This window comes from Natrix helvetica, assembly GCF_964273705.1.
Source record: "Natrix helvetica genome assembly, chromosome: 3".
Taxonomy (NCBI): Eukaryota; Metazoa; Chordata; class Lepidosauria; order Squamata; family Natricidae; genus Natrix; species Natrix helvetica.
This window is the reverse complement of record NC_138549.1, coordinates 136,251,470-136,277,280: the sequence shown is the minus strand read 5'-3', so window position 1 is coordinate 136,277,280 and position 25,811 is coordinate 136,251,470. Positions and strand designations below refer to the sequence as shown.

General features: G+C 41.5%; 1 protein-coding gene across 2 annotated transcripts in view; it reads right to left on the bottom strand.

The window, feature by feature from the left end:
* The window catches only part of LRIG2 (leucine rich repeats and immunoglobulin like domains 2), a 54,966-nt gene extending 29,618 nt beyond the window's left edge, over positions 1–25,348 (bottom strand). The window contains exons 1-2 of one of the 2 annotated variants that reach the window (XM_081947396.1): positions 25,097–25,348; positions 420–491 (exon numbers count right to left, since the gene is read on the bottom strand). In XM_081947396.1, the coding sequence (XP_081803522.1) occupies positions 420–491; positions 25,097–25,311 (287 nt within the window). In that variant the 5' untranslated portion in view covers positions 25,312–25,348. The remainder of the gene's footprint in view (positions 1–419; positions 492–25,096) is intronic. The other variant, XM_081947395.1, reaches the window with a different exon arrangement.
* Between the last annotated feature and the right edge of the window lie 463 nt (positions 25,349–25,811).

Genomic DNA, 25,811 nt, shown 5'->3' with positions numbered 1-25,811 from the left:
CACACACATGCCCTGGCCCATCACTTCTGTGACCCAAAAGGCTCAATGCCTGATAGCAGGCTGTGACTCAGGCCCACTCCCTCCTCCTTCCTAGTCACATGATCCAGAATGATGATTAAAAGGTCAGCAATGATTACAGAAGCCATAATCTGAATGGCTTATTTTCTTTTTCCATTGCATTTGCAACCTATACTGAGGGTGTCTGAGGCAGTTCAGTGTTAATATGCCATTATATCACAACTCCTATCATATTTAATTCTTTTTCCCTTCCCTTCTTAAAACTCTTTCACTGACAATCCTATTGTTAGAAGCTTTTTGTATTTTTTTCTGCTCAATCTGTCATTCTCAAATATCACGTCACTTGACAACCCTTAATGCCATATCACTTAGTTTATTACTTTACAGCTAAAGTAACTTACACTTCTTGCAGCATTTGACCCGATGAATCAATACTCCAATTAGAGGATAACAAATTGTTATGACTCAAATCTCTGCAAGCAAAAAAGAAAATTATGAGATTATTTAGACAGCTTAATATGAAGTTCATGTCACAAAATCTTGACACTACCTTCATTTCTAACTTTTTTAGTTGAATATAGACAAGTATCACAAGAGAATAGACAGAATTTACAGGAGAAACTGTTGCCTTGCCAGGGATAATGTGACAGGGGAAGGTACTCTTGTTGGAGAGGTTGCTAATGAAACTCTATTATCTGAAATGGGCAAAATTGATATTCTACAATCTACAGAGTTGTGCCCAAAACCAAGAATGACACATAGTAATTCTTTCAAGCTGGGTTTTTTATTGTTTTACACCCATAGACACAATCCTGTCAGACTGCAGGATTGTGTCTGTGAGTGTAAAACAATGAAGACTCTACTATCTGCATCTATAACACACTCTGTGAACTACAGGTAGTCCTCTACTTATGACAATTGAGTCCATAATTTGTTATGTGAGACATTTATTAAGTGAGTTTTGCACCATTTTACAATCTTTCTTGCCACAGTTGTTAAGTTAGTCAGTGTAGTTGCTAAGTTAGTAACCTGGTTGTTAAGTGAATCTGGCTGCAAAAGGTGATCACATGACCTTGGGACACAGCAATGGTTATAAGTATGAATCAGTTGCCAAACATCTGAATTTTGATCACATGATCAAAGGTTGTAACTCATAAGTTACTTTTTTCAATGCTATTGTAACTTTGAACAGTCACTAAATGAACTGTTGTAAGTCAAGGACTACCTGTATTAAGGAGGTGTTGGATCACATGATATCTGGGCTGAGTTGCCTGGTACTCCTCTGGAATGCATCCCTTCCCTCCTGGGGATCCATCTCCTCACTATAATCCATCACCAGTAGTGTACGTTCCATCCTACACAGCCAACTAAATAGTCTACATGTCCACATTTGTTTAGCTCAGCAATGGTGTTTATTTTTATTGCAACAATATTTATGAATTAGTTCATTACAAGATACTTCACTGATAAAAACAATATTTAAAATTAACAGCACAGCCAACAATGGCAAAACAAAATCTAGGAGACAATCCAAATACTTCCTGATATGATGAAGTTGACAGACTTACATTCTTTAGCGTATGACTCAGTACTAATTTCAAAACACTGTTTCTGATGAAATGTCAGAGATTAAACATCACAACCAGTCTCAGTTTGAAGGTTACCATGCATACTCCATAAAAACACACTTAAATATATGTCCAACTATATCTTTCAGAACAAAATATGAAGGCTTATATAAAAAAGGCATCTAAAGTGTTCTTTCATATAATGTTCCTGAACCCACAACATTTATAACTTTCCCCCATATAATCCTGTTGATCCCAGGAAACAGAATATTTTAAATTGTTATTAATCAGTTATTAAAACATATTAACATTTGCTGGTGATGCAAAACTTCAAAAACATAAAAATATAAAGCAAAAATTATTATAAAGTTATAATCTTTACTCACATGCAGACTTAAACACCAGAAATAAGCAGACGAAAAGCACCTGGGAAGTCCATACATTATAGCTTTTCTTCTGACCAATTTATGCCCCACATGTCGACTGTTAGCGACTATGTGAATCTGTCCCTAACCCAGTGATTCCCAACGTGGAGACCAGGCCCCATAGGGAGGGGCTATCTGATTTTTAACGGGGGCAATTTGAACCTTGTTTAAACCATGTTAATGGCCTTTTAGGCTTCCTCCGCGTGAGTAGAGTTCACTTTTTGAGTAAAGTAAGAATTATGTCACCTGGGGGGGGGGCGCATTAGGATTTTAAAGATGCTTAGGTAGGGCATGTCCAAAAAAGGGTTGGGAACCACTGCCCTAACCTGTCTTTCAGATCTTCTACCAGTGCCTTTCAATTACAGGAGTGTATAAAGAATGGCAATGACAAGAACAGTGAATGCCATGGATTAAGACAAAATAGAGGCTCCTATCATCACAACAGTAGGGAAACTGAAGAACTATTTAGTTGCTAGCAAGTCTGGCTTTTCTTTTTACAGGTTTTTTTATGTATACCCAAGTCAGTGAACTCCAAAACCCAAGAAAGCCAACACAACCACACAGGTTTAGGCAACACAAGCACACATTGCTCACTGCTGCACTTTTTCCTGCTTCTACTATACCTCCTCCTCCTGCTCCTCCAACTATTATTCTTACGAGTCCTGTTGCGGAAAACAGTACCTTTTTCTATCTCCTTTAGGTTGCTTTACAAACACACAAACAACCTTCCATCTTTCCCACACACCCTGTTGCCTCTCTGGTCAGCATATTTAGACAACAGTTGTCTAGGGAGGGGCCTTTCAGAGATAGGGCAAAAGTAGCACAGGAGCTAACCATTTGGCGGCCCTCACTGGCTTAATTTCTAATAGCCCCTTAAACAAATGTTTGTCCTTCTTACCTGCCTCCAATGATAACTTGCATTTATTTCAAAAAACTCCTATAACAAAAACAAGACCATTCACCCACTTTATCAGTTAGTTCCCTCTATTTAACCTTACTAAATTTAGATTTTTCTTTTCTGCTCCATCCTCTGCATCACATGCCTATAAGTATGCAAATTTCTATTTCTTCATTACCACAAGGGAATACCTAATCTTTATTTGTCCCATTATTAATTCTTCTTGTATTCCATTAAACTGTATTCATCTCCAGATCCATAATTTGAAGGCATTTATTTTATTTTTCTTCTTTCCCAATGTCAAGGTTTCACAGCTGCATATTAGTACTAGAAAGACAATTGCTTTAAGTATCCTACTTCACAATTTTGTGTTAATTTATCACTGTCCTCTTAATTTTGGATAACAAAGTGGATCAGTTACTTATCTCAATTTATCGATGCTTTAATCTGTAATTCTGATTTAAGATCCTTCTCTTCCAGTAATAACATCCTTAGAATATATTCAATATATAATTTAAACAGCTTTGTTGGCAATGTAAATCTCGCTCATTTCTATTCCGAAATATTTTGTTTCTATGGTTTCTATTCTTATAGTAGCTTTCCATTCATGATAAATGTTACTTTAAGGACTAATAACTATTAGTCCTTTAGATTAGATTTAAAATATTCTAAATTTTTGGGAGATGATCGAATGCAGTGGTCCCCAATCCCCTGGTCCATGACCTATTCAGAACCAGGCTGTGGAAGTGGTGGGCAAGTATACCTATGTGCACTCGCATGCGTGAAGCTGCATTGTGAAAGTGGCACTCATGTGCAAAACCATCCTTCCCCCCCCCCCCTGCTAGCCAATTGAGCAGGGAAGGTAGGGGAACACTGGTCTAATGGAAAGCAAACTGTTCCTGAAGCAGTAGGGACTGCACTGAGACATAAAGTGGTAGCCAGATAATGAATGTTGATCAGCAGATTCTTTCTGGAGAAGGAGAGACTGGGAGATTGTCCATCTACACTCCAGGCAGCTGCTCCTTGTGAGGAGGCCTGTGGGTTTGTGGTCAACTTGCGAGTTGAGTGGCTGGATTCAAGGGTTTTCAAACGTGTCTACAACGCAACGCAGCTTGTATTGGATGTAAGGTTTGCAAAAGCTTCACTTTATTAACTGTTATCAGATATAATCAATATAAAGTTAAAAAGAGATCTTCCAATTGGCAGGATACAGGAAAAAAAGGGGAAATAAATGTTTTAAAACAGCAGTCCCCAACCTTTCTTGGACCAGCAGTGGCAGCAGCGGGAGGGGAGAACAGAGGATGGTTTTGTGCAGGCTTCTATAGTCCTATTGTCAGGTTTTAAAGGATTTTGAACTATTACTTAAAAAAACTGCTGAAGAAAGCATAAATGAATAAAGGAAGCAATAATATTGAAAGATTAATTTTTGGCAAAAGTGCTTTTGAAAACATTAGAACTAAACACATAAATGGACCAGACTTTTGTGCAAATGTTATTTGTTTGATGTTAAAGAAGTCAGACAATTTGTGGATTTTACAAAACAAAGAGAGAAAGTTAATATGAAACAGACTTTATGACTATCAGTGTCAAATGAGATTAAGTATTAAGGACATAGAAAAAGCAAAACAGAAAAAAAGGTGGGCAGACTGCTTTTTATTTTCCTCCCTTGTTCTCGCAGCACTTTCACTTTTGGATTATAATATTAGAATAGCCATCACCATGAAAGTAGCAAAAGCAGGAAGGAGAAAATCGTGAGAGCAACTTACAGAAAGGGGATTACCCTGGAGATGTTGCAGAAAATGTTTGAAGAATATGTCAGTAAGATATCTGAATATTACTTTGGCGACTTGTGAAGAAAGAATGGAAGATTTATAAAGAAGAAAATGAAGTAGTAGTTAAGAAACTATAATACTCTCCTGAAATCCCTTCTTCTTTAATTCTCCACTCTGTGAGGCAGAGTGGGGAGAAGTGTCAGGTAAAGAGAGAGAGATGGCCTGCAGAAATTGCTTTTCTCTAAAATGCTTTAATAAGCCTTACTGTTACTTTTTACACTTGTAGTATCTTTTCTGATGTACCATAAACATTGATGTTTACATTGCACTCTCCTGTTACCTAATTCCATGACACCAAAACTATTGTCAGGAAGACTCGCCCAAAAGCAAAAACAAAGGATTTAGAGGTAGAAATAACAAAAAAACATACTGTATTGAAAATGCAGTCAGTAAGAGGGGTCCCTGCTGGCAACATTGGAAACAAGAAGATAACAAAAGGCAAAACAGAAAAAAAAAAGTAGACAGGTAGACAGAGAATGAGTAATGTAATTTCTTAGCACCCTTTCCTCTGGAATGTTTTGATAAGATGTTAGATTGACCTATGTTAGTTACTTTTCACACTTGTAAGTATCCTTTCTGATGTTATCAACATATACCATAAATATAGGTACTTATGTTGCATTCCTGTTATCTAATTCAAGATGCTTAAGGGCAAACATCTAGGTTCTCCTAAATTTCTCCATTCTAGAGCCACGGCACTGGTAGTTAGATTATAAATTTACATTATTGCTACTAAAACACAATTCTATATGCTTAACATGATTCAGAAGCTCTAGTCCACCATCATACTAATAAACTATTTCATTTTCAAAAGAGAATGACCATTGGCTTACCTGAAGGGTCCTTTTCTGTACACCGCGGGAGAGTCCAAGCAATGGGTTAATTCAGTCTGCTTGCCCTTAGGACTGAGGAACTATTTTTCCTTAAGCCACACCTCCTCCTGGTGTGCTCAATCCCCCAGAATTCTTTGAAGGAGTCAGTTCGTGCGGACGGAGCGAAGCGTCCAAGATGATGTACTGTTGACACGAGGAACCCGAATCCCGGCCTTGAGAGCCAGGGTGGGTTGGACTCTCCCGCGGTGTACAGAAAAGGACCCTTCAGGTAAGCCAATGGTCATTTTCCTGTACACCGCTTGGAGAGTCCAAGCAATGGGACATACCAAAGTTATTGTCCATCTGGGTGGGCAGAAGAAGGCTCCCGGGATTCGGTCTCTGACACAACCGCCTGGAGCACACGCCTGCCGAAAGACGCCTCAGCCGAGGCGAAAATGTCCAGTTTATAGTGTCGCACAAATGGAGAAGGAGAGGACCACGTAGCGGCCCTGCAGATGTCCAGGATCGAGGCCTGGGTGGCCCAGGCCGCTGAGGTAGCAGCACTTCGTGTGGAGTGTGCAGTGATGCCGCGCGGAACGGCCTTGGATTGACTTTCATAGGCAGTCGCAATGCAAGCGCGAAGCCACCTGCCAATTGTGGAGGAAGTGACCTTCTTCCCTAGGGAACCGGGCTGGAAGGAGAGAAAAAGAGCCTCTGACTTCCTGAATTCCGCAGTACGAGCGATGTAGACCTTCAGGGCCCTCCTGACATCAAGATTGTGCCAGGATCGCTCTCTGGGATGCGACGGATGAGGACAAAAATTTGGCAACACAATGTCTTGCGCTCTATGGAACCATGAGTTTACTTTGGGGGTAAAGGTCGGGTCCAGCCTCAAAATGACCCTGTCAGGGTGGATGACGCACAGATCCTGGCGAACAGAGAGAGCCGCCAGCTCCGAAATCCGGCGAGCTGACGTGATGGCAATCAAGAAGGCCGTCTTCAGCGTCAGGAATCGAAGAGAAGTAGTGCGTAAAGGCTCGAATGGGGGGCCAGAGAGGGCCCGCAGGACCACGGACAGCTGCCAAGTAGGGTAGCGATGAACGGTGGGAGGGCGAAGGTTAGAAGCGCCCTTGAGGAAAAGACGCACCTTCGGGATTTGCTGAGAGGCAAAAGGTGGTCGCCCGACCAGACAGTAGACAAAGCCGCCACTTGACGTCGAAGGGTGTTCGGGGCCAGGCCCCTGTTGAGTCCCGCTTGAAGGAAGTCAAGCACTCTGGGAACAGGCGCGGTCGTCGGCTCGATGAGCAGCTCCTCACACCACTTGGCGAAGGCGGCCCAGGACGCATCATAAATCCTAGTGGTTGAAGGGCGTCTAGCCGCCTGAATGGTGTTCACTACCTCCTCCGACAGGCCTTGGCCTTTCAGTTGGTCCCCCTCAAGTGCCAGACGGCCAACTGGAGCCACTGGGGCTCTGGGTGAATCACGGCCCCCTGGCTGAGGGAGATCTGGTCCGGAGGAATGCGCCACGGAGGAGACACCGACAGGTGGACAAGGTCGGCAAACCACGACCTGCGGGGCCAATGCGGGGCCACGAGAAGGACCTCTGCTCCCTCTGCGATGACTTTGGAGATGAATTGAGGAAGGAGAGGCAGGGGAGGGAAGGCATACAGTAGCTCGCGGGGCCACTTGCAACGCAGTGCGTCTGTCCCCTCCGCCCCCGGGGTGAAGAACCGGGAGTAGAAGCGGGCGAGCTGCTTGTTGTCCCTTGACGCAAACAGGTCTACGGCCGGAGTCCCGAATCTGTCGGACATCTGGTGGAACAGGCGAGGGTCCAGTTTCCACTCCGCAGGATCTATGGTCGTCCTGCTCAGCCAGTCGGCCTGTGTGTTGTCCACTCCGGAGATATGGTCGGAGCGAAGGGATTCCAGATGGCGCTCCGCCCAGCGTCCCAGGGACTCCGCCTCTCTCATCAGTGCTCTGGATCTGGTGCCGCCCTGGCGGTTGATGTGGGCCTTGGTGGCCACATTGTCCGTCATCAGAAGCACATGTTGGCGATGGATGGGCCGGCTGAAATGGCGCAGGGCCAGGCGAGCAGCTCTCAGTTCCAGCAGGTTGATGCTGTATCTGGATTCCACTTGGGACCACTTGCCCTGAACAACCAGGGACCCCATGTGGGCTCCCCAGCCGGAGAGGCTGGCGTCTGTGGTGATGATCAACCTCTCGGGTTCCTTGAATAGGTGGCCCTTGAGGATGGCCGGAGACACCCACCAGCGGAGAGACCTCTTCACGTCCGGGGGAACTCGAATCGGCCTGGTAGAGTTGCACCTGGATGCCCTCTGGTGCGGCAGCAGCAGCCACTGGAGAGACCTGGAATGCAGGCGGGCCCACGGCACGATGGAAATGCAGGAGATCATTTTTCCCAGCAGCTGCGACAGAAGGACCACTGGAGCCTGCCTCAAGCTCAACACCTTGTGGGTCATGGACCTTAGACCGGTCAACCTGTCTCGGGAAAGGAAACCCCTGCACAAGTTGGTATCTATCACCGCCCCCAGGTGTACAAGTCTGTTGGTTGGGGTGAGATGGCTCTTCTCTATATTTAGAGAGAAGCCGTGGTTTCTGAGGGATCTCATAGTGGTTTGGAGATCCCGAAGGGCCTGCTGCCTGGACGACGACTGGATCAGGATGTCGTCCAGGTAGCACTGGAGCCTTATGGGCCTGCGTCTTAGCTGAGCCGCCACTACCGCCAGCACTTTGGTAAACGTCCGAGGAGCGGACGAGAGGCCGAATGGAAGAGCTTTGTACTGGAAGTGGCGACCCGCATAATAGAAGCGCAGGAACTTCCTGTGCTGAGGACGGATGGGGATGTGGAGGTATGCCTCTTTGAGATCTATAGATGTGAGAAGATCTCCCTGTCGAATCCCCGCCAGAATGGACTGCAGAGACTGCATCTTGAACCTCCGGTAGGCGATATGCCTGTTGAGGTTCTTGAGGTCCAAGATGGCTCTCCACCCCCCCGAGTTCTTTGGTACCAGGAAGAGGATGGAGTAAAACCCCTTCCCCTCTTCGCCTTGGGGAACTGGTTCCACGGCCCTGATGTCCAGGAGATGACGGACTTCCTGGTCCATACGCTGCCTCTTTTGGGGGCAGGACGGGACAGGGCACCGGATGAAGGTCCGGGGGGGAAGGGACAGGAATTCTAGGGAGAGGCCTTCCCTGACTGTCTGCAGAACCCAAGCATCCTCGGTGTTCTGGGCCCAATGAGAGGCGAACAGCTGGAGGCGACCCCCGATGGGCGCCAAGCCCTGGCAGTCACTTTGACTTACGGAACGGCCTGTTGGAGGCCCCACCGCGGTTATACTTGCGGAAGCCGAACTGCTGCCTGCCTCTGTCCCGAAAAGGCGCTCTGTCTTGGGACCTGTCGCCCTGCTGGCCGAAGGACCTATTAGAGGGAGAGAAGGAAGAGGCAGAGGTGGAAGGCTCGGAGGCACGAAAGGACTGCCTCCTAGAGTAGGGAGCGGCCTTACGTTCCTGCTTTTTATTTAAAGAAGGTAGGATCTTCCTCTTGTCCTTGGACTCAATGAGGAGAGGATCCAGGGACTCGCCAAACAATTTGGACCCCTTAAAGGGGGCGGAAGCCAGTTTCCATTTGTTTTTCTGGTCCGCTTGCCAATGTCGGAGCCAGATCAGTCGACGGGAAGTTATGTTAGAACCGAGGGCCCTGGAGGCAAATTTGGTGGCATTGAGGGACGCGTCAGCGGCATACTGGGAGGCCGCGATTATTTTTGACACGTCCTGGTGGAGACGGATGTCTCCCGCCGGGAGCTTGTTTAGGAGCTCGCGCAGCCAGATCACAGAGGCCCTATTAAAAAAGGAAGCGGAAGAAGAGGCCCTGATGGCCCAGGCAGCCGCCAGATGGGTCTTGTGACACGCCTTTTCCGCCTTCTTGTCCTCCGCCTTAAGGCCTTCCAGGAGGTCGGCCGGTAGCGAGGAGTTGGAAGTGAGCGCAGCGATGGGCGGGTCGACAGTGGGAAGGGCCAGAAGGTCCTCCAACACTGGCTCCATAGTATAAAGCTTCCTATCTACCCCACTGGGAGAGGATTGCGTGGCTGGCTGAGCCCACTGGCGCTGGATTAAGTCGAGGAACAGCCCCGGGACCGGAACCAGCTCTTGCTGGGGCGCTGGCACATCAAACATGACCGCATTGGGATTAGCCGGAGGGGCATCATCCGCCGGCGCGGTCGGCTTGGGCTTGATCCCCACCCTGGTGGCAGCCTTGACCTTGTGAAGGACCGATTTAAAAAGGCTGGGCTTAAAGAGACCCGCAAAGGCGGGCGCTTCGGGGGGAAGGTCCTCGTCGTCCGAGAGGCCTAGCACCTCCGGGTCAGGGTCCTCAATGGCAGAGGCCTCGCTGACCACCGAGGATTCCAGGGAAGGATGGCGAGCACGCTTGCTTGGGGGCGGAGCTGCCTGATCGGGTTTGGGACCCCTAGGGGCCGCTGCGGTAGGACTTTTAAATTTCATGGCCTCCGTGATGCCCTTGGCAATGGCACGGGCCATTAGCTCCTGCATGCGGGGCGATAACTCCTCAGAGTCAGAATCGGGATCCAAGCCCTCTACTAGGGGGGGTGAAGCCTCACCCTGCATATCGTCTATGCTAGCATCCCCAGGGGGAGGAACCTGTTCACAGGCCCAGGAAGGGACCGGGGAAGCCGGCTCTGCAAATGACCTATTAGGGGATAGGTCCTGGGATTCCACCTCCTCGGCGAGGACCGACTGGAGATCTTCCCGGGAGGGAGGGGCTCCTGAAAGGGACTGCACCCTGTCTGCCTGGCGTCTGGCCTTCTCGAATTGCTTGTCAAGGGCCCGCTGGCGCCTTTCAGCATCCTTGGCCTCAGCTACCGAAGGGGTTCTGGAACGCTGTTTCCCAGAGCTACCCCCACCACTCTTGCCCGCACCCCCACTCCCCGAAGAGGAGGAACCCTTGCTAGGGGCCTGCGAGAGGCTCGGCCTAGCGTCTTGGGAATCGGGAGGACTGGGCAGGTCCATAGTCAATGACCACACAAGATGGAGCAAGGCTATGATAAGGCAGAAGGATAGATATAGACTGGGTGCTGTAATGGGAACAAAACGAAATGATCGTTAAAATTGCCATATATACAATTAATCGAATCAATACTATGAAATCATCCCATGTTTCACACCAGTCGGAGGCCCAGGGGTAGGATTGGGGCCTGCACCGGGGTGCAAGGCTCCGCAGGAGAAGCAGGGAGGAGAATGACTATAGAAAAATTCTTTAGGCCTGCTCTTACTTAAGGCCTCCTCCCTGAGCCGGTATGATGACCGTTGGAATGGCACAGGAACCAGCGCCGCTCGCAAAAATAGACAAAAGGCGAAGGTGGCGATCCTAGCCCGAGAAACCCTTGCTAGGCCCTGCCACCTCCAGCGGCCTCCTGAACAACGAGGCTGATGCAAAATGGCGGCCATGGCTGGGCGCGCTATTTTCGCGCCTAAAAATGGCCGCCGCAACAGCGTGGGGCTAAGGGAGAGCGAGGGGCGAACGCGCCTCGCAATGGCGACGATCGCCCACTCCTCCCTGCGGCAGAGGTCCTCTAGCAGGCCGGGGAGCGAAAAAACTTCGACGAAAATAACAAACGAGGGGCCTGGGGAGTTAGGAACCTCGCCGCTGCAGCCGCGCCGTTTTAAACGACAAGCGGCAGGCCTCCGAAGCCGTCCCAAGAGGATCGGCTGAGGGGCACCCCCCACCACCTTCCAGCTTACCTCCTGGCCTTCAAGTGCAGATTGTACTGAAGAAAGTCGCAGAATTTAAGAGAGAAACGTCTCACGATGTTGGAGGAATAGTAGAGAAAAACTTTAAACGTAATTTGAGAGTCCAAGCCAAAAAAAGGATCAATTTAGCTCAGAGCTCTAACTAAATACGTCCAAACGGGCTGACTGAGGAAGAATTCTGGGGGATTGAGCACACCAGGAGGAGGTGTGGCTTAAGGAAAAATAGTTCCTCAGTCCTAAGGGCAAGCAGACTGAATTAACCCATTGCTTGGACTCTCCAAGCGGTGTACAGGAAAATACACTGAATGGTTCTTATCATATTGGATTTTTTTTTACAAAGGTAGTTGTGCTCACAGAATGAGATTACTCATTATTTTGTGTTTAGAAATGAAAAGGATAGTATCTTGTAGTATGAAGACATTAAGAAACAAATTGATAATCCTAATCCATTTGATAGGTTTCCCCTTCCTCGCTAACCTTCCACACATATCAGAATTTCAAATCGTCAGGGCAAGCATAAAAATTCCTTATCAGTTCATACTGAGATTAAAAACAAGTTAATGTTTTGTAGTCTTTCTGTTCTTTAGTTAAGCCAAGTATGTCAATTTCAGTTTGTGATACAAATTTGGCAAGCTACAGATAAATTGTCATGGCACAAACATTCTGACAGTCACGACGGAAAAACATGAACTAGCAGAGCGAGAGAGAATCATTTAAATCTGTATCATGAATTGCCTTTAAACCTACACAGAATACAGTTTCTTTATGAAAGTATCTAAATCTCAACAATATACCGTAGATAGTCCTTGATTTACAACAACAATTGAATCCAGAATTAAGGCCATAATTTGATTGGAAGCATTACATGACTGGATCTGATTTTTTTGACATTTCTTGCAGTGGTTATTAAGCAAACACCCCAGTCGTGAACACTGCAGTCATTAAACAAATCCATTTTTTCCAACATGCATTTTTTGTCACAAACTAGAAATAATGCTGGAAACTAGTAAAAAAAAGTCACTATCATAGTCATGTGATACTGAGATGCTGGAAACAGCCGTAAAGGTGAACTGTCATAACTACAAAAACTGTCATAAGTAATTTTAGGGAACTCCATTATATTTTGGTCATTAAACAACTAGTTGAAAGTTGAGGATTAACTGTAGACAACCTGGAAAATTTGATGTAAAATAAATGAAGCAAAGAAATAAGAATTGGCCAAAAGAGAGTAACACTGCACAGTTACAAATATGTTTAATCATATCAAGCCATTGAAAAGTGAAATTTGAAACTTTCCAATGGAACTCAAAAATAGTTCACAAGAGATACTTTAGTTCTAATAGCACTTTGGAAACCAAAGGATAACACATATTTTGATTTATTAATATTTCACTGACCAAACATATTTCCAATAAATTGCTAAGAATACGGTCTATTAGATTTTTCTTGAGTTTTCCAATGTTAGTAGATGATTTGAAAAAAATATATATAAAACCTTTACTGAGCATTTCTATGTATTCCAGACTTCAGGGATTCAACTGTAGAAAGCAATGAATTATTAAAATATCAATATCATGTAGAGTTGTAAACAATTCAAAGAAAATATGAAGAAACATAGTGTATTCTTAAATAAGTTAACCTGACACTTGAAAAGTGTGCACGATCTTTTCCTCCTTGGTAGTCAAAACAAAGATGGACAGAAATGCCTGATCTTAAAATTATATAGCACGCTTGGAGTTCTAATTACATGTTAATGGTTTCACTAAAAAACTCTTTTTAGATGCTTTTACATGAATGTGCCATCAAATGTTACATTTACTACAGCAGGTTTTGATTTTTATTTATCTTTCTACCATATAGTTATCACTGAAGCTTTACTTTTATTACATGTCAAACACAGACCACATTATCGGAGGACTAGAGACTTGTTCGCTAGAATGCATCTCTGAAAATTCAAACATGATCATTTCCTTTTGTTAGCAGCTTCTACATCTACATTAATCAACATACGGTAGTTCTCTGATGTCAAACGTCTTCTCTTTCAAAGTCAAACTAACACAGTATGTTTCTAACGTAACATAGTCAGCAAAATATCTTGCCTGATGCCTGTTATTAGATCATCATTTCCAGATTCAACAGAAATGCCTTTTTAACAGCATTTTACTATGCCTTTTAATAGCATCCAAGACAGCAGTTGCTATCACAGAGATGTTATCTGTTGATGGACTTTTGCAATAATCTTATTAAGAAGCAGTTTACACAATGAACAAGCCTCAAAAGCCTACAAAGCATTCATTACTCAGGTATTGGTTTATTAGATATATGCAAAGCACTGGAGTCTTTTTCTTATGTTTTCTTAGGTCTCCTAATGGGAACAGCAAGCATTGGAACTTATGGTGCCATCATTTTAATCATATAGGTCAGTGTTTCCCAACCTTGGAAAATTCTAAATATATAGACTTAGATTCTCAGCAATGAACATGTGGCTAGAGAATCAAAGTCTAGATATGTAGAAGTTGTCTAAGTTTTCTTTCAATTGACAAGCTAATACTAATACGAATTGTATTTCAATTGATAAGGCAAATCTCTGCCAAATTTGTCATGATTAGTACTTGGAATATAACCAGCAACAGTAAATTATTCATTTTTAAAATTTCTAGACATTCTTATATTTAAAATTTGAGATCCTATGTTTTTTTTATTTAAAAATATTTTGGGATCACAATGTTTAATTTAAATTTAATCGCTATTATCCATTTTTTTTATTATACTATCACTTCTACTGTTTATTATATTTTGGTTGATATAGTTCAGCCAGAAAAGTAGTAGTAGTAGTAGTAGTAGTAGTAGTAGTAATAGTAGTAGTAATAGTAGTAGTAGTAATAGTAGTAATAGTAGTAGTAGCAATTTGTTCTTGACTTAGAATAAAAATCTAGGTGTAAAATATTTCCAAGCGAAGAATGGTGAACTAAAATATCCCCAGGGGACCAAGATGACACCCCTGGCAAAGACATAAGGACTGGTGATGATCCTGTCCCTTTTTTGGATAAGGAGAAAATTAGAGATTGCCCACTTGTGTTCCAGACAACTGCTTACATGAAGACCACAGGACAATACAGGAGACTGGGACATGAGGAAGCACTCAACCACAGTGATGCCCTTAAGGACATTGGGTTTGTCAACGTCATCTTCTAAATACATTTGGATTTACAATGATTTCTAAGTTAAAAGAGGTCTTTTTGGTAACATGTTGAAAAAGTGCGAGTAAAAGTGAGTGAAACTTCATTCAAAATTGAAAAATAAATAAATAACACTTTAAAAACTAAGCAAGAATTTAATTCAAGAAAGATGAGATGGGTGGCTAAATAAACGTGATAAATAAATAAAAAATAAAAATGGTTCTCAATAAAGAACTACTAAATAGGAATTACTCAGACACATTGTTCTGATAGGAATCTGATCTTTAGACCAGGCTTTTGCAACTAGAATTTCACAATACACCTCTAGGGGTCTATGAGATAGGCCGCTTTAGCTATTGGATATTACTAACTCCAGTGTTCTCTTTATTATTTGTCTTATTATCTGGCTTGTTATTTTAATGAACTATAAGGTTTACCATGAAGTCTTAAAAACAAAACAAGATAGTACTTAATATCACTGACATATTTTTTTCTAGAAGATTTAACCCCACCCAGACTGATATTTTGCTTTTTAATTCTTTAATTAATTATTTTAATTCTTTAATCCTTATATGGTTATTACATTTCAAAGCATGTTGGCAAGGAAAGTATTAGTTTGGCAATGATGAAATAATTCATCTAAATTGCTTTGTAATTTCCATTAACAGCATATAAACAAAGTGTGGTATGTTTATATACAAACTATTAATTTTTAAGTTTCCAGATATAACATGAAAATTATTTTGGACAAAAACAAAGACTGTTGCTAGTCTAGAGGTGGGGAAATTGGAGACTAAGGATTGTAATGTAAGTTTATTGTACATTTATCTTTAGTGTATGTTTTGCCTTCTTATTCCCAAATGCAAAATGTACCTATGGAGGAAGCAAGTCAACAACAACAAAGTATATTTTTACTGTTACATTATCAACAAACTATGATGCACGGTGAAACCTTTGTGATTATTTAGGTATGCAGTGTCATTTTTTGTCAAGAACATTTAACTTTTAAAATAATCCCATTTTTTCTGTAAACTACACTGTAGGTCATACTAAAAACTCAATACCTCCCAATCTCTATATATAAAAGCAAAAACCACTCATTCAGCATCACGAAATCTCCAGAACTGTAAAGCCTACAAACTTGAAATTTGGCACATATGTTCCTCTTGGCTTCTAGGTGCTCGCTTAGAAAGGTTTTTTTCAAAACAACCATCAGAGCATTAGTATTTCGTATATTATTATTAACACACTCTGATGCTAAGGAGTTAGACGTTCTATTCCCCCTCGCAACCTGACAATAACTCTGTTCCAACTGCCACTTGGATGTGGGTGTGGCCAGCACGTGAATCATCTGGCCTGCTGGCTAGGAGCTTGGAGAGGACCCTGAGGGAGAGAAGGGGATAGGATAGGGGAGAATTCTGTGGGACAATGCTGAGGGAGAAAAGGGGATAGGATAGAGGAGGCTTCTGTGGGGCAAGGCTGAGGGAAAGAAGGAGATAGGATAGGGAAGGTTTCTGTGGGGCAAGGCTGAGGGAGAGAAGGAGATAGGATAGAGGAGGCTTCTGTGGGGCAAGGCTGAGAGAAAGAAGGAGATAGGATAGGGAAGGTTTCTGTGGGGCAAGGCTGAAGGAAAAAAACGGGACAGGATAGGGGAGGATTCTGTGGGGCAAGCCTGAGGGAGAGGATAACGGAAGCTTCTGAGGGGCAAGCCTGAGGGAGAGAAGTGGATAGGATAGGGGAGGCTTCTGTGGGCAAGCCTGAGGAAGAGAAGAGGATAGAATAGGGGAGGCTTCTGTGGGGCAAGGCTGAGGAAGAGAAGGGGATAGGAGAGGAGAGGCTTCTGAGGGGCAAGCCTGAGGGAGAGAAGTGGATAGGATAGGGGAGGCTTCTGTGGGCAAGCCTGAGGAAGAGAAGAGGATAGGATAGGGGAGGCTTCTGTGGGGCAAGGCTGAGGAAGAGAAGGGGATAGGAGAGGAGAGGCTTCTGTGGGGCAAGCCTGAAGGAGAGAATAGGACAGGATAGGACAGGATAGGATAGGATAGGATAGGGGAGACTTCTGTGGGGCAAGCCTGAGGATGAGAAGAGGAGAGGCCAATCGAATTTTCAACCTGTAAGTGTCGATTTATCAAGCCTGATCACATAGTTTTGTAGCGGTATTCAACTAGTATAATGTATGATTCCATGAACAATGGAGAACTTAAGACATATGCATATAAATAAATAATCTTATTTAGGTCACAAAGTGGCAAACTTAGGACAAGTCCAATGTTTCCGTTGTTCACTCACATCTCCAAGAATAAAGGAATTACAACAAACTCTTGTTAAAATCTTTCTGATGTGTGCAACCTATGAAACTTTTAAAAACCATATTAACATCACAGAAAACTAATTTCATATGATTTAAAGAAACCCTCAACTGGTTTACTAGAACAGGATTTTCCAGTTCAGTATGTCAAAGGTTGTGTACATAATTAATGCCTATTTCATTAATTTCCTGTAAAAAAGATTATGTTATATTAATTCTTTACCTACTGTGAAATGTCAGAAACAATAATAGCATCTGGACTAACTAGATTGATCCTGTGTAAACTAACTTGAATAAACTGCCAATAATTCCTCTGCAATAAAACACACATTTTTAAAATCTGTAACTCCCCCTTTAAAAGGATTCTTCAGAATTCAGTTCGTCCATATAACAATATTACGAGAACCCCAGTTCACCTAAAGCATCAACATTTCTACAAATCACTTTTATATCAGTGACCCAACATTTTCCATATATTGGTAATGGGCAAATTTGAACTGCTATCATAAAAATTGTGAGGATTTTATGAACTATTAAAATAAAATACTTTTTGACAAGGATTTATGATTATTCTGTACAAAAAAAAATCATGTGCATGTGACCCCATCATATAAAACACACTGTGATGATTATGAAAGAGTCAGCCAATTTGATTACATTGTAGAGAAGGCAGGGTATAATTTACAAGAAGAAAATACAATTGATTTTAAAGGACACTGATATCAGATTTGTGCCCATTTGTTAAATCAAACAGAAATTAGCAGTTTATTCAACACAAATCTGACACTAAAATGGCAGTATGAACAAAAAAAGAATCAACTGAAACACATTTCTAACTCCCAGGACATCCTGCTGCAGTCCTTACAGTGATTATTTGAATAAGGAAAGGAATTAGCAAGAATAATTTGCATAATGGTGAACAAGAATTCATTACAATACAATACAATACAATACAATACAATACAATACAATACAATGCAATACAATACAATACAATACAATAGCAGAGTTGGAAGGTACCTTGGATGTCTTCTAGTCCAACCCCCTGCCTAGGCAGGAAACCCTACACCATTTCAGACAAATGACTATCCAATATCTTCTTGAAGACTTCCAGTTTTGGGGCATTCACAACTTCTGGAGGCAAGCTGTTCCACTGATTAATTGTTCTAACTGTCAGGAAATTTCTCCTCAGCTGTAAGTTGCTTCTCTCCTTGATTAGTTTCTACCCATTGCTTCTTGTTCTGCTCTCAGGTGCTTTAGAAAATAGTTTGACTCTCTCTTCTTTGTGGCAATCCCTGAGCTATTGGAACACTGCTATCATGTCTCCCCTAGTCCTTCTTTTCATCAAAGTTTTTGTTTTTCTTGCCTAAATGTAGAACCTTACCCTTTTCACCATTGAATTTCATTTTGTTAGATAGTGCCCAATGTTCAAGTTTGTCAAGATCCTTCTGTATCTTGAGCCTATCTTCTGGAGTGTTGGCTATTCCTGCCATCTTGGTGTCATCTGCAAATTTGATGAGTTCCCCATTTATCCCCTCATCCAAATCATTGAAATCATCATCAAATTTGCAGATGATACCAAGCTGGCAGGAATAGCCAACACTCCAGAAGATAGGCTTAAGATACAGAAGGATCTTGACAAACTTGAACATTGGGCACTATCTAATAAAATGAAATTCAATGGTGAAAAGAGTAAGGTTCTACATTTAGGCAACAAAAACGGAATGCACAGGTACAGTATAGGTGATACCTTACTCAGTAGTAGTAACTGTGAAAGGGATCTTGGAGTCCTAGTGGACAACCATTTAAATATGAGCCAGCAGTGTGCAGCAGCTGCCAAAAAAGCCAACACAGTTCTAGGCTGCATCAACAGAGGGATAGAATCAAGATCACGTGAAGTGTTAATACCACTTTATAATGCCTTGGTAAGGCCACACTTGGAATACTGCATTCAGTTCTGGTCGCCACGATGTAAAAAAGATGTGGAGACTCTAGAAAGAGTGCAGAGAAGAGCAACAAAGATGATTAGGGGACTGGAGACTAAAACATATGAAGAACGGTTGCAGGAACTGGGTATGTTTAGCTTAAGAGAAAGAAGGACTAGGGGAGACATGATAGCATTATTCCAATATCTCAGAGGTTGCCACAAAGAAGAGGGAGTCAAACTATTCTCCAAAGCACCTGAGGGTAGAACAAGAAGCAATGGGTGGAAACTAATCAAGGAGAGAAGCAACTTAGAACTGAGGAGAAATTTCCTGACAGTGAGAACAATTAATCAGTGGAACAGCTTGCCTCCAGAAGTTGTGAATGCCCCAACACTGGAAGTCTTTAAGAAGATGTTGGATAGCTATTTGTCTGAAACGGTATAGGGTTTCCTGCCTAGGCAGGGGGTTGGACTAGAAGACCTCCAAGGTCCCTTCCAACTCTACTATTGTATTATTGTATGTTGAAGAATACTGGGCCTAAACAGAGCCTATTATATTAGGTTTAATATAATACCTTGCAAATTAAACAGAGGTGAATATTCTTGACTAAATAGCAATATAGAATAAATGTAGTAAATATTAGTACAACCAATACAACATATTGATCAGCACCATACTACTTTGTTAATAGTGACCAATTTTGTTTTTCCCATTATTCTCCTTTGTCTTTCTCACATGGTATATTTACCAAATTTGAATTCCTTTGGCACTCTTTCAAATATGCTTATAATGTATTCCCAATTTGGCATTATTTAACAACCCAGTTTTTTATCTGTGAATTTAATATACAAACAAGAAGCACCACTTTGAATGCGAATCCAGAAAGGGGAGCAAGGGCAATCTTGCTCTTTATGTATAAATCTGTCCATTTATTCAGATCATTTTAATTATAAATTTGGGGAATATGAACTAGAAAACAGGAAGTGAATTTTTTTTAATAAAAAATTAACATTAACCAGATTAGAAGCTAAACTTCATGCATGCCCCATATATGATCATTATATTTCATTTTAGCTAAGAGCTGAGAATTAATGACTATTGCTTTTGTTTTGTTTTGTTTCCTGTACACTACATTTTAAAATGTTGCATATAGTGAAGAATACCAATTATTTAGCCAAAAGGTGAAGGCATTCTATAAAAAAAATGTTCAGACAGCTTCAGATTTTATTTGTTAAAAAAAATTAGAACATGAAACTCTTCATAGCACTAACACCAAAAGTAACTGCTGTAGTAAAGGTATACAAAAAAAATGAATAAACAGAATATAACAGATTAACAGAGTTGGAAGACACCTTGTAGATCATCTAGTCCACACACCCTTGCCCAAACAGGAGACTCTATACCATTTCTGACAAATGGCAGTCCAATCTCTTCTTGAAAGCCTCCAGTGATGAAGCTCCTACAACTTCTGAAGACAAGCTGTTCCATTGGTCACTGTCAGAAAATTTCTCCTTATTTCTAGATTGAATCTCTCCTTTATCAGATTCCATCCATTATTCCTTGTCTGGCCTTCGGGTGCCTTGGAAAACAGCTTGATCCCTTCATCTCTGTGGCAGCCCCTCAAATATTGGAACACTGCTGTCATGTCTCCCCTGGTCCTTCTCTTCACTAGACTAACCATGCCCAGTTCCTGTAACCGTTCTTCATATGTTTTAGTCTCCAGTCCCCTAATCATCCTGGTTACTCTTCTCTGCACTTTTTCTAGAGTCTCAACATAGTGTGGTGACCAAAACTGGATGCAGTATTCTAGGTGTGGCCTTACTAAGGCTTTATAGAGTGGTATTACTATCTCCCTTGATTTTGATTGTATCCCTCTGTTAATGCGATTTAGGATTTCACTGGATTTTTTGGCTGCTGCCTCACACTGCTGGCTCATATTTAACTGGTTGTCCAATTAAATATGAGCAGCAGTAGTTGAATGAAGTAGTTTCAGAACAAAATTATCCTTCAAAGTTGATATAGTCCAAGTTTTCAAGATGTGATCTTCCTAAAAAGTTTCAAAGTATATATACAAAGGACACTTTTCATTTTAATCCGTCCGTCCGTCCGTCCGTCCGTCCGTGTGTGTGTGTGTGTAAAGTCTCCTCTAAGCTGAGTTCAACTGCTGATAATTTTATGCATACATCTATATATTTTACTTAGCAATAATATGGAAATTGCCTGCTTCTAGGATTTTTTTAAATCTCACTTTCCAATCTATTTCATAGTATTGGAATATCCCAACAGTCTCTTATCTAAGTATTTATCAGGCCTAATGCTACCTACTCTGTATTTCTGAGGTAATCCAAGTTAGGTAGGTGCTGCTATCTAGCTGTACAGGTAATCTCACACTTGTAGTATGCCTGGTATACATATAGTTACATAAGAGGACAAAGTCACAGATTTATTACACAGGTTAGAAAATGAATTGCCACATACCAGTAGTTCCCTTATTTTAATAAAATAAACCCTACAGTTATAAAACACAACACTTTTTGAAAATTGGAATCATATGCAAGGATGACGCTTTTATTTTTTTCTCAATTAAACTAATTCTAATTAAACTTGAAAAACACCTAGCAACAATTTAATACATGTATTCAATTTGAAAGTAATAGAAAACGACTTTGTTATTGGGCAGTTTCCTATGCATACAAGCCAAGTCGATTGAATTAAGTAAGCATTAGAAGCAGCTATTTGAGTGCAATCTGAATGAAAAGGGCTATAAATTAAATAATAATCAGTTATGCTTAGGCTGCAAGATCTCCTATTCAGAAGAATGAACTCTAGTTAAGTAAGTGATCTCTTGTATTTATTATCATTACCTGTATAAAAATAATTAGAATTTAAGCTTTTTCAGTAATTTAAGTAAAGCCACAGATCCCATTGAATTAAATAAATAGATATAAATATATGCATATCATCTGCCAACCACGGACACTACTTTGTGCATTTTGACAAACTGAGTCCTAACCAATGAATCTTAAGCTGAATCAAATGTTAATCTTTAAATTGCTGTTAATAAGCTCTTTTTTGAATATTATGAAGTTGCTTTGGCCCACCCTTTCATCTCACAGGTTTAGAAAACTGATGAATAACCATCCCAAATTTCTACAACTTGAATAACATTCATGTATTTCAAATGACCTAATAGGCAATTAATTTATGGCATCTGATGTTGGTTAAGCTGAACAGCCAAAAAAAGTTCATTCTGATTGATATTTGGACTTGCATCTAAAAACTCCAAATTGTAGAATAAGTTGTGGAGTCAAAAAAAGTCCCAGTAGTAAACTATATTTCTATTATGCCAACAAAAGTGCATTAATGTTTCTATGTAAGTCATCAGGAACATCAGACTTCCTTCACTATGCACAGCAAGAGGTTACTAAACAGTAGACCAACTAGTTTTCATGAGTAAAGCGCTAAGACTACCTAGGAAAGATCAGAAACAAGCTTATCTCATAATCAGTCCCAGAACCAAGAGTCACCACCCTCCACAAAATAAGCAGGTATATTCCATCACATTTTACATACAATTTGCATATTTGTTGCAACAGAAATATGTAAATCAGCATCACTTTGCCCTACTGTACTTGTCTTAATTTTTTGTCTTCATAAAGTGAACACCTGTCACATAATCTATCCTGCCCATGACAAACCTAGGCAGATCAATAACACAGTGTTAAACCTGTTTGACAATCATTCCACTCCTCAATAAATCATAGAACTAGCATCAATTTTTCAAGATTCATCTGAGAGTTTCAAATTAATCTACAGCATGCATATGGAGGCTTGTAATGGAACGCTGTAAAATAACACATTCTATGAGGAACTGTCCAAAAATTTATATTTCAGGAATCAGAAGCCACAAAGAGAATACCTACGTGAGAAGACTCAACAATGAACCACTGAAACAGGTTGACACAATGTATATAACTATGAATAATAATAAATAATAATAATAAAGTTCAAACAAAAAGAAACACTTATAACTTGAGCTAGTTTCTCACTCCAAGATGTAATTAAATAATATTCCAAATATCTGTCCAACATATCTAGAAAGAATTAATAAAATTTAAATATCTAAACAAAACAATGTCACAAAACAACACTGCTGTATTGAACAAAACAATTGCTTAATCTAGCATTCTGTTCCCAATTATCCACAAGATGAGTATGGGAATCTTACAAACGTAAGATTGGTCTGCTACCTCTACCCAGCAGCTAGTATATGAAAGACAGTCTGTATAACTATCATTATTAGTTGCCACTGATAATCTTACACTCCAGAAATTAGTCTAATCTTCTTTTAAAATTGCCTTAATGACTATAATTTATTCTGAGAAAGGAAATTATTTTATTGTTATTAAGACTAATTTCCTTTTACTTGCCACAGACCTTGTACAATTCAACTTAGTTTAATTAGGCTCTAGTATTGGAAAGAGAAAGAAAAAAATCTGTGAATTTTTTCCAAACCATGAATACCTTTATACCCCAGTTATCTCCCTCTTTACATGCATTTTTCTTAAAAAGTCACTTCTGCATTTGGGAGTTACTTTGCCAGCACTTTTTTCAGCCATACAATATTTTTTTGGAGTGATGCATACAATATTCTAAATTTGATAGCTTCACAGATTTTTAATAACAAAAATATGTTTTAAATCTATTTTAATATTTTTGCTAATATTTTTTCTCTTACAAAGCAGTAGCTGTGACATACAATACTAGGCTGAGTTACCATGACCTCAAATTTCATTTTCTGGAAGTTAACAATGAGTATGAAAATGAAATTATAGTCAAGAGGTATGGGTATAATAATATCACTACAGAGGATGTACATGAGCTTTCTCAAACTTCTGTAACTTTAATCATTAATTCATTAATTTTCTGAGGATAAGCATAAACAGACAAGTGGTACTGCAGATGACATTTTATTATTCAGAGTTCTTAAAACAAAACAAAACAAAAATTGAAGAATACTTCAAAGCAACAGAAAAACAGATCAAAATGAAAAATGCAGCTCAGTTTAATGAAACATTATTTGATAAAGTTAAATAAAGAAATGTCTAAATCACATGAAAAGCAAAGAATTTATTAAATTATTCTAAACCAGTATAATTTTCTTAGGGATTTTTTTTAGTTGGAGGGGGGGAAATTTACAGAACTTTTTGAGATCTCACTGTCAATATTAGATAGTCCTGTATCTAATAGCCTTGGAGTATGCATCTCAAAATAATTCTGAAAAAATCTCCCTTATTCTGGACTTTAGAAACCTTGTTTTGCGTGGTGGCTTTGTATTAGTCGTGACTTCTAGCAAATATATGGATAAGTCCATGCAATTTTCTTGGCAACTTTTCCTACAAGTTGTTTGTTGTTGTCATCTTCCTAAAGCTGAGATCATTAAGGCCCAAGTTCATGAAGTGTGAATGCAGGACTAGAACTCGGGTCTAATTGGTCTCAGTCTTAATACCTAGTCCAAACTGGCTGTTAGAAATCTCATAGATGCCTTAATATTAGAGTGCAGATTTTAACATCGGACCAAAATAACACACCCCACCAAAAATTTACTGTCATTTAATAGCCAGTAAAGTTCAAGCAAACCTACTGAAACTAGGTCACTGGAAAAGACAAATTGCACAAGTTATCCTGGAAAACTATGTTGCAGGATTTCTCTCGCTCCCTGGAACTTTTAAAATACTATGAGTTGATCATAACTTTATAAATTTAAAGACTACAAAACACAACCTTAACCGAGGAATTAGGGAACGGTAAAGGGAAGAGAAAACTAGGCAGCTGTTTTGATACACAGCAACCCTGCATCTCTGATTCTTAATATACAGTTTATCACCGAAGTGAGTACACCCCCATCACTTCGTACTCACTTTTGTTGCCAGCAGTTTAGACATTAATGGCTGTGTGTTGCGTTATTTTGAGGGGACAGCACATTTACACTGTTATACAAGCTGTACTCACTACTTTACATTGTAGCCAAATGTCATTTCTTCAGTGTTGTCACATGAAAAGAGATACTTCAATATTTACAAAATGTGAGGGGGTGTACTCATTTCTGTGATATACTGTAGATAGTATAACTCGCTTTGTCTCCCAGCCCAGATAAAGGCAAATGTCTTTTTTGCGATCTTAGCAAAAGAAAACTATTTAACAATCAGAACTCGAGAGCAAATCTACTCTCCCGGGAGGGAGAAGCACCTACCAGGTCCCCCACTTGGCCCTTTAGCACTTCCAGACCCGCTGAACAAACGGACAGAGAGGAAAGACCCCGCGAGCCGACAAGAACCGATACTTACAGCGCGGTGATGCTGCGAGGCAAAGGTGGCAGCAGGCCTGGTTCTAAGCTCCGACCGGACAGGCGGAGGCGGCTGCAATCCAACACACCTCGCCGGCAAGAACAAGGCGCGGCGGCGGCGCAAGGTTCCCCCGCAGCCTCCCGCAGTAGCGCTACCAGCATCAAAGGTAACAGCGGCCTGAGCGCCCCTGGGCCAATCTCCTCGCCCCGCCGCATTCTCCTTCCCCCCCCCTCTTGCGCGGGGTCTGCCGCTCCGGAGGTCTCGTCAGGCCGCGTAGTTGCGAACTGGCCTTTTGCGCACCGCGCCCGCCTTCGCGCAGGCCGAAGCGGGAGGAGCCAAGCGGGGCCTGCTGAGCGCATGCGCACCAAACACTGAATGTGCCGACGGGAAGAGCGTTCGGAAGGGGGAGGGCCCTAAGGGAGTGGGCGGGGCTTCGTCGTTGACAGTTGGAAGGGCGGAAGTGGGGGTGGTTCTGGGGAAAGGGGGGGAAATTCTGGCGTATGCTGGGATTTTAAATTATGATTTGCAATGGCTGTTAGTTTGGAGCAAGTGTGAATTGGCTGTCATTTTCTTTCTGCCCTAGAAGAGCCATTTGCTGTCTTTCTCTGTCCTTCTGTCCGTCCCGAGTTTCTCCTTGAGCCTCCCGCAGTTCTTTGATTCTTAAACGTATTCAAAAATACCATCCTTTTTATATCCGAATTAATCCTTAAAACAG